Consider the following 9,686-nt stretch of genomic DNA (forward strand, 5'->3'; position numbering starts at 1 on the left):
AAATTTAAAGGTTAGGCAAATTGCTGTGCACAAGCAAGTTGGACATGGACACACAATTGTCAGTGAGGAGTCAAAATGATTCCACCTAACTTTAACTTGAAAAAAATAAAATATCAGTAAATGTGGAAAATACGATTTTTTTCTAAAATGTTTGCCCCTTAAAATAAAAAAGTAGGCAAAATGCCCAACATGAGAAATTAATGGTGCAACCTTTACGCACCCCCTCTAGATACCACAATGCCATACCATATTTTGTTCTGGCACAAGAAAATTAATTAATCGATGGAATTTTTTCATGTTGAGGGTGGCGGGTTACTACATATTAAAAGTTACAAACGACATAATCAACATAACATTGAGAAGTAGGTAAGCTTGGAATATGTCTTAAATTCTGAATATCAATCTAAAACTTCTGAAATTTTTAATTTACTATCGTTGTTTTCCGTTTAACGAACTTGTTTTTTAAAATTATCCTTATCATAAAAAAGTTTCCAACAGTTAGTCACAGAGACAATACATAACAAGGGAACCTCTTGAGGTGTCACACTCCGATTTGAACGGGACCGCGATTTTTGGAAAGAACGTAGTCTAAAACCTCCAAAACCATATTTTCAGCTGCCCAAGTTCATTATTCGATTTTTGGTGAATTTTTGAAAATTCAAAATTGACTGTTTTTGGCAATTTTATGCTTTTTTTTAAAGCATGTACTTGATCTGAAAAATAGTCAAGATATGTCCCAAAACTAATATTAATCACACAAATCCAAATTTCACAATTTCCAGCCATTCTGGAGCGTCCAGCGCGATTTTTCAATTTCACCAGAATTTTGAATTTGCTCCAGAAGGCGTGAATATGCAGTGGGGCAGCTAAAAATCGAGTTGTGTATTATACTCGACCTGTTTAACGTCCAAAAAGGCTGGAAATGGTAGAATTTGTGCTTCGGGGGTTAGTTCTTGATGAAATACAGCGATTCGCACAAATTTCAAAAATTTCTTCACGCACGGTTACTTTTTGATTTTTTGGATTTTTTAATTTTGAAAAAACCTGGTCTAAAAACCACTCATGAGGTGTCACTTCCAAAATCGGCTCAAATGTAGATAAACTCGTTGAGTATAATACAGAGCTCGATTTTTAGCTGCCCAACTGCATATTCACGCCTTCTGGAGCAAATTCAAAATTCTGGAGAAATTGAAAAATCGCGCTGTAGGCTCCAGAATGGCTGGAAATGGTGAAATTTGGACTTGGGAAAGTAATATTAGTTTTAGGACTTACTTTAACCATTTCTATTGATCAAGTACGTACTTTTTTAAAAATAGCATAAATCGCCAAAAACAGTTAATTTTGAATTTTCGCCGATTTTGGGAGTGATACCTCAAGAGTGGTTTCTTGACCAGCTTTCTTCAAAATTAAAAAATTCCAAAAATCAAAAGATAACCCTTTGTGAGGAAATTTCGGAAATTTGTGCGAATCGCTGTATTTCTTTAAGAACTAACCCCCGAGGCTCAAATTCTACCATTTCCAGCCGTTTTGAAGCGAGAGTGACACCTCAAAAAACCACTCTTGAGGTGTCACTCTCAAAATCGGCTCAAATGTGGATAAACTCGTTAAACAGGTCGAGTATAATACACAACTCGATTGTTAGCTGCCCAACTGCATATTCACGCCTTCTGGAGCAAATTCAAAATTCTGGAGAAATTGTCAATCGCGCTGGAGGCTCCAGAATGGCTGGAAATTGTGAAATTTTAATTTGGGGGGTTATTCACCGACAAAACACAGCAATTCGCGCAAATTTCAAAAATTTCTTCACAGAGGGGTATCTTTTGATTTTTTGAAAAAAGATGGTCAAAAAACCACTCTTGAGGTGTCACTCCCGAAATCGACTCAAATGTAGATAAACACGTTAAACAGGTCGAGTATAATACACAACTCGATTTTTAGCTGCCCAACTTCATATTCACGCGCTTTCTAGAGCAAATTGAAAATCGCGCTGGAGGCTCCAGAATGACTGGAAATTGTGAAATTTGGATTTGGGGGGATAATTTTGGACAAAATACAGCGATTGGCATAAATTTCAAAAATTTTCACACAAACGGGAAAATTTTGATTTTTTGGATTTTTTAATTTTGAAAAAAGCTGGTCAAAATACCAATCTTGAGGTGTCACTTTCAAAATCGGCTCAAATGTAGACAGACTCGTTAAACAGGTCGAGTATAATACACAACTCGATTTTTAGCTGCCCAACTGCATAATCACGACTTCTGGAGCCAGTTCAAAATTCGGGAAAAATTGAAAAATCGCGCTGGAGGCTCCAGAATGGCTGGAAATTGTGAAATTTGGATTTGGGGGGGTTAATTTTAGAAGAAATACAGCGATTCGTACAAGTTTTTAAAATTTTCTCACAAAAGGTTATCTTTTGATCTTTTTGATTTTTTAATTTTGAAAAAAGCAGGTCAAAAAAACCACTCTTGAGGTGTCACTCCCAAAATCGGCCCAAATGTAGATAAACTCGTTAAGCAGGTCGAGTACATATAACACACAACTCGATTTTTAGCTGCCCAACTGCATAATCACGACTTCTGGAGCCAGTTCAAAACTCTGGAAAAATTGAAAAATCGCGCTGGAGGCTCCAGAATGGCTGGAAATTGTGAACTTTGGATTTGGGGGGGGGGGTTAGAGTGACACCTCAAAAAACCACTCTTGAGGTTTCACTCTCAAAATCGGCTCAAATGTGTATAAACTCGTTAAACAGGTCGAGTATAATATACAACTCGATTTTTAGCTGTCCAACTGCTAATTCACGCCTTCTTCGGAGCAAATTCAAAATTCTGGAGAAATTGAAAATCGCGCTGGAGGCTCCAGAATGGCTGGAAATTGTAAAATTTTGATTTGGGGGTTAGTTAAGGAGAAAATTCAGCGATTCGCGCAAATTTCAAAATTTTCCTCACAAACGGTTATCTTTTGATTTTTTGGATTTTTTAATTTTGAAAAAAGCTGGTCAAAACGCCACTTTTGAGGTGTCACTCTCAAAATCAGCTCAAATGTGGATAAACTCGTTAAACAGGTCGAGTGTAACATACAACTCGATTTTTAGCTGCCCAACTTCATATTCACCCCTTCTGGAGCAATTTCAAAATTCTGGAGAAATTGAAAATCACGCTGGAGGCTCCAGAATGGCTGGAAATTGTAAAATTTTGATTTGGGGGGGTTGATTACGGACAAAATACAGCGATTCGTACAAATTTTTAAAATTTTCTCACAAAAGGTTATCTTTTGATCTTTTTGATTTTTTAATTTTGAAAAAAGCAGGTCAAAAAAACCACTCTTGAGGTGTCACTCCCAAAATCGGCGCAAATGTAGATAAACTCGTTAAACAGGTCGAGTATAATACACAACTCGATTTTTAGCTGCCCAACTGCATAATCACGACTTCTGGAGCCAGTTCAAAATTCTGGAAAAATTGAAAAATCGCGCTGGAGGCTCCAGAATGGCTGGAAATTGTAAAATTTTAATTTGGGGGGTTAGTTACGGACAAAATACAGCGATTCGCGCAAATTTCAAAAATTTCCTCACAAACGGTTATCTGTTGATTTTTTGGATTTTTTAATTTTGATTTTGAAAAAAGCTGGTCAAAAAATCACTCTTGAGGTGTTACTCCCAAAATCGGCTCAAATGTAGATAAACTCGTTAAACAGGTCGAGTACCATAATACACAACTCGATCTTCATATTCACGCCTTCTGAAGCAAATTCAAAATTCTAGAGAAATTGAAAAATCGCGCTGGAGCCTGGAGGCTCCAGAATGGCTGGAAATTGTGAAATTTGGATTTGTGTAATTAATATTTGTTTTGTGACTTATTTTGACCATTTTTGCTGATCAAGTAAGTAGGTGGTCAATTTTGAATTTTCAAAAATTTGCCAAAAATTGAAAAATGAACTTGGGCAGCTGAAAATTTAGTTTTGGGGGTTTTAGACTATGCTCTTTCCATGAATCGCGGTCCCGTTCAAATGATCAAATCGGAGTGTGACACCTCTGACCTCAAGAGTCAAGAATTAATGCAAAATGCAAATATTTTTGAGATGAGTTCTTCTTTCTTAAGAATGGTCATTTCATGCTGCACTCTGCACTTGACTTGACAAAGTTCAACCATAACAACAACAACAACAATAGTGCTGATGAACTGATAATAATTTTGGAATTGAAATATACGTGTCGGAGAATATACGTGATGGCCTATTGAATTATACTGCTAGTATTAATCACTCTTCATTTTTAAATAAAATTTAATTATTATTATATACGGTCGACGGTTCAACTTCAAACCTTCAAACGCAGAAGAGTTTGTTTACATTCGATAAACGTCTTATCACATTACATTGATAAGAGTTCAATTGCTCTTACTTCGCTGTGTGGCCTTTTAATTTATCATATTTTCTATTCTACTTCGATGGTTAAGTTTGTGCTCGAACATTCGTTTTCAAGTGTGTCTCTGTCTAGGTAACATAGTGAAAAATACGTACAGTTGCTAGTTACTAGTTAGTGATTCCCTTGAGCTTCGAAAGCATTGTTTCGTAAAACTTCCCGTTGCTACCCAGTCACCGTAATCTAATAACTTGAATCGACATGAAGTTAATAATTTTGAAGTCGGCTGAAGAAGTTGCCAATTGGACTGCCAAATTCGTAGCCAAAAAAATCAATGATTTTAAACCAGGTCCAGATAAATATTTCGTTCTCGGTTTACCAACAGGTGAGCAGCTGTACATTAATCGATGAATTTTACGAATTATCAGTCCTTTAAAAAAAAAACACTCATTTCAGGAAGTACGCCTCTTGGGATGTATAAAAAATTAATCGAATTCTACAAAGCAGGAAAAGTATCGTTTAAGTACGTTAAAACGTTTAATATGGACGAATACGTAGGTAGGTAAAGTGTTATTTTTCCATATCTTCGAATGTGTTTGACTATAACGTTAACGTTACATTAAATAATCGTGTTTTTTTTCTCCGCTAGGATTGCCTAGAGAACATCCTGAAAGTTACCATTATTTCATGTGGCATCATTTTTTCAAACATATCGACATTCAGCCCGTTAATGTTCATATTTTAGACGGTAACGCTGAAAGTTTAGAGAAAGAATGCGATGATTATGAAAAGAAAATCGTCGAAGCTGGTGGTATTCATCTGTTCATCGGAGGTAATTTATAAATATTAAATAACGAGATACTCTAGCGTCATTTATCGGACTACACTACTCGTGTTATTAATTTTTTGGAATTAAATCTCAAGGTATTGGTCCCGACGGACATATTGCTTTCAACGAACCTGGCTCATCTTTAGTCTCAAGAACTCGAGTCAAAACTCTCGCTCAAGAAACACTCGAAGCTAATGCTCGATTTTTTGATAACGATTTATCGAAAGTTCCCAAACGTGCTCTGACCGTCGGCGTAGGAACCGTTATGGATGCAAAAGAAGTACTTACTTTTCACTGAATTACATACTTATATCGTGTAGAATTTCAATTTGCTCTTTCGAGAAAATTTACTATATCGAATGAATTTACAGGTGATGATAATTATTCTCGGCTCTCATAAAGCGTTCGCATTGTACAAAGCTATCGAAGAAGGTGTTAATCATATGTGGACGGTGTCAGCATTTCAACAGCATCCTAGAACAATAATGGTGTGTGACGATGACGCTACCTTAGAATTACGTGTTAAAACGGTCAAGTATTTTAAAGTACGTGTATCCTTACTTATTTATATTTTTACGAGTGCACGATGAGTTGAAATTTAAATCTGTAACTATTCCATTAATTTTGTGTTATTAATTCCAGGATTTGCATCAAGTTCATCTGAAACTGATTGAAGAAGATGGTGACTGTGATTCGCATACTGAATTTTAAACTTTGATATAAGGTATTGATACTTATTTTTATTTGTCATTTTTATGGGTATTAAAATTTTTTACAGGCATTTTTTGTGTAACTTTTTTAAAAATAATAAATCAATAATAATTATATCGTACTTAAATGTTTTAAAATTAGTTACCAATATATTATTTATTTGTGTATGTACATATCGCTCGAAGTTCGTTGCAAAAATATAATCGAAACAATATAAATTTATCAAATTTTATGTCATTCTTCAACTTTTGAAATATGAAACATTTTTCGGTAGGTAGTACCTACAAAGACTGCTTTTATTTGTACAAATATCGAGAAGAAATATTTTTTTTAAAATTTACATAATACAATAATATACTTACGAGGGAACCTCTTGAGGTGTCACACTCCGATTTGAACGGGACCTCGATTTTTGGAAATAGCATAGTCTAAAACTCCCAAAACCAAACTTTCAGCTGTCCAAGTTCATTTTTTGATTTTTGGCGAATTTTTGAAAATTCAAAATTGACTGTTTTTGGCAATTTATGTTTTTTTTAAAAAGTACGTACTTGATCAGTAAAAATGGTAAAAATAAAAACTAATATCAATTACTCAAATCCAAATTTTACCATTTCCGGCCATTCTGGAGCCTCCAGCGTGATTTTTCAATTTCTCCAGAATTTTGAATTTGCTCCAGACGCCTCCAGAAGGCGTGAATATGAAGTAGGGCAGCTAAAAATCGAGTTGTATAATACACTCGACCTGTTTAACGAGTTTATCTGCATTTGAGCCGATTTTGGGAGTGACACCTCAAGAGTGGTTTTTTTGACCATCTTTTTTCAAAATTAAAAAATCAAAAGATACCCCTCTGTGAGGAAATTTTTGAAATTTGCGTGAATTGCTGTATTTTGTCCGTAAATGACTCCCCAAATCGAAATGTTATAATTTTCAGCCATTCTGGAGCCTCCAGCGCGATTTTCAATTTCTCCAGACTTTTGAATTTGCTCCAGAAGGCGTGAATATGAAGTTGGGCAGCTAAAAATCGAGTTGTGTATTATACTCGACCTGTTTAACGAGTTTATCCCAGGGATGTTGACCGGTTTTTAACCTTAACATTAATTCGGGAAATATTCGGAAAAAATGGTAAAAAATCACATAACTTTAACAGAAAAAAATTTCCACCTTAACCTTTATTCCAAAATTTGATTACCTTAACTGTAACCTTAACCTCAAAAATTGCGTTTAAAAACCGGTTACCTATAATTATAAATTTTTTTCTGTTTTTTTTTTCACTTTCTGGTTTTTGTAGAGCAGTTGGTAGTGTTTCGTTTTTGTTTAAAATTTTATTCATTTTCACAAATTTTAACTGTTCTGACTTTTGAGCAAAGATTTGATCAATTTTACTTAAATTTTGTAACTTTGAAGTAATCATTGGCGCTTTTCACACCAATTTTGATGTTTTTTTGTACATTTTGTGCAGTTTTGCAAAATTTTTAGATTTATCTGCAACGATTATCAATGATCTGGTTTTTTTTTAATGTTTCGAGATATTTCATCAGATTTTGGTTGTTTCAATTTTATTTCAACGATATTTTGAGCAATTTTTCAAAGTTTTTCTCAATTTTGTCAATTACTGGCAAGAAAAATTTTTTTTCACATTTTTATACAAAAGGCAAAAAGTGAGATGATTTTGCAGCTTCAAAGTATGGCAATAAATCAAGACTTTTTTGAAAATTTTGACATTTGAGAGTGAGAATGTTTAGTGATATTTCAACAATTTATAAATTTAAGCATAACATAACACAGAGCTAATTTAAAAATTTTTTTAAAAAATTAAATTTTTAAATTTTTTTTCAATTGGGGGGGGGGGAATTGAAACCTTGTGTAAAAGAGCAACATTTTTGACTTAATTTTTAGCAAAAAAGTGAAACTTTTTAGAAATGTTTAACAGAAAAGTGAGACTTTTTGGTGATTTTTCATATACAAATAAGTGTTCCGAGAATCGTCTGCGAAAATTCAACTGTAGATATTTTTCGAGGAGTTGAACAAAAACGTTATTATGGCTGGTTGCCGGGTTGCCTATTTTGTGAATTGAAGGAGCCACGTGCTTCGCAAAACATCGAAATTTACCAATTTCGAAATAATCATCATGGATAAGGAAACGTTTGAATCATTCAAATGATGCTCGAAAACCCACAGTACTCGAGTAGACGAACAAAAAATATTATTATGACAGATTGTCCGTCTACAAAATTGAAGGGGCAAAATTGATTCAAAATTTCTAAAATTGGGATGCTTCAAATTCAAAGTTGTTATAATAACATTTTTGTGTTCGTCCATTTGAGCACTACGGATTGCTGATGTCATTTTAATGAAGCAGACATTTTCTTTTTTATCTGTAAATTGAAGAAGTTGCACAATTTTTGGCCAAAAATGTAGGTACCAATTTTGAAAAATTCCCCAAAAATGAGAAAATATTTAGATCATTTCAGTGACTCCACTAACTCATGTCTCATGTCTCATAGTATTTGAGTGGACAAACGAAAAAAGTTATTATGAGAAAAAATTGTGTCTATCTTCAAAATTGATGGGGCCAATATTAACAAAATTTGAAAATTTGAAATTTTCAAAATCTAGGGCAATACAAAAGTACAAATTTGGAAATTTTGAATCAAGTTTGTCCCTTTAATTTTGAAGATAGGCAATCCGTCATAATGATATTTTTTGTTTGTTTACTCGAGTCGTTGGGTTATGGGCATCATTTGAATGATTCAAATCAAACACTTCCTCATTTTTGATGATTTTTTTCAAAAATTAGTAAATTTCGATTTTTGCTTCCTCGCAAACGGTTATCATTTGATTTTTTGGGTTTTTTAATTTTGAAAAAAGAGGGTCTAAAAACCACTCTTGAGGATCACTACCAAAATCGGCTCAAATGTAGATAAAGTCGTTAAACAGGTCGAGTATAATACACAACTCGATTTTTAGCTGCCCAACTGCATAATCACGACTTCTGGAGCAAATTGAAAATTCTGGAGGAATTGAAAAATCGCTCTGGAGGCTCCCAAATGGCTGGAAATGGTAAAATTTGGATTTGGGTAATTAATATTAGTTTTGGGACTTATTTTGACCATTTTTACTGATCAAGTACGTACTTTTAAAAAAAAGCATAATTCGCCAAAAAACAGTCGATTTTGAATTTTCAAAAATTCGCCAAAAATCGAAAAATGAACTCGGGCAGCTGAAAATTTGGTTTTGGGTATTTTAGACTAAGATGCTCTTTCCAAAAATCGCGGGCCTGTTCAAGTCGGAATTTGACACCTCAAGAGGTACCCTTGTGAGCCCATAACTATAGGGCCAAGTGAATCAACCTCTCAGGTGACCACGTCGTCTGAATCAACCGAGCTCCCTCTTCCAATTACTCGGCTGCCACTCCAGCTCTGGCTCTTGGCTCTTTAAATTAGAATTTAAAATTCGTGAAAAACGATGAAAAAAATGAAAATATACTGCATTTATTTTCATTATATTTCTTAATGAGAAAACAAACGTAGAAATTCTTCATTTTCTTCACAAATGTGAGTTGAAAGTTGAATTTTTGATAAAATTGTGCGCATTTTTTTACTTTTTTTTTCTACTTTTAGGTAGTCAAAGAGCCTGAAAAATTTTGTGGGCTCCCACTCGGCTCTGGCTCTTTCCAGGTTAAAGACTCCTTATGATGATGGCTCTCTTGAGTAAAATAAGGAGCTCTTTTGCAAGAGAGCTCTTGATGTTTTTCTGCACTTTCATTTATTTGGCTCTTGGCTCTGGC

The 9,686-nt window shown here is 34.2% G+C and overlaps 1 protein-coding gene across 1 annotated transcript; it reads left to right on the forward strand.

The window, feature by feature from the left end:
• Positions 1–4,191: 4,191 nt before the first annotated feature.
• On the forward strand, positions 4,192–6,131 carry Oscillin (glucosamine-6-phosphate isomerase Oscillin). Its single transcript, XM_065370244.1, has 6 exons — positions 4,192–4,744; positions 4,816–4,917; positions 5,009–5,191; positions 5,284–5,468; positions 5,560–5,733; positions 5,831–6,131. The coding sequence occupies exons 1-6, from the start codon at positions 4,621–4,623 to the stop codon at positions 5,897–5,899; spliced, it is 837 nt and encodes a 278-aa protein (XP_065226316.1). The 5' UTR covers positions 4,192–4,620; the 3' UTR covers positions 5,900–6,131.
• Positions 6,132–9,686: the final 3,555 nt, after the last annotated feature.

This window comes from Planococcus citri, chromosome 1, assembly GCF_950023065.1.
Source record: "Planococcus citri chromosome 1, ihPlaCitr1.1, whole genome shotgun sequence".
In the NCBI taxonomy this organism is placed as follows: domain Eukaryota; kingdom Metazoa; phylum Arthropoda; class Insecta; order Hemiptera; family Pseudococcidae; genus Planococcus; species Planococcus citri.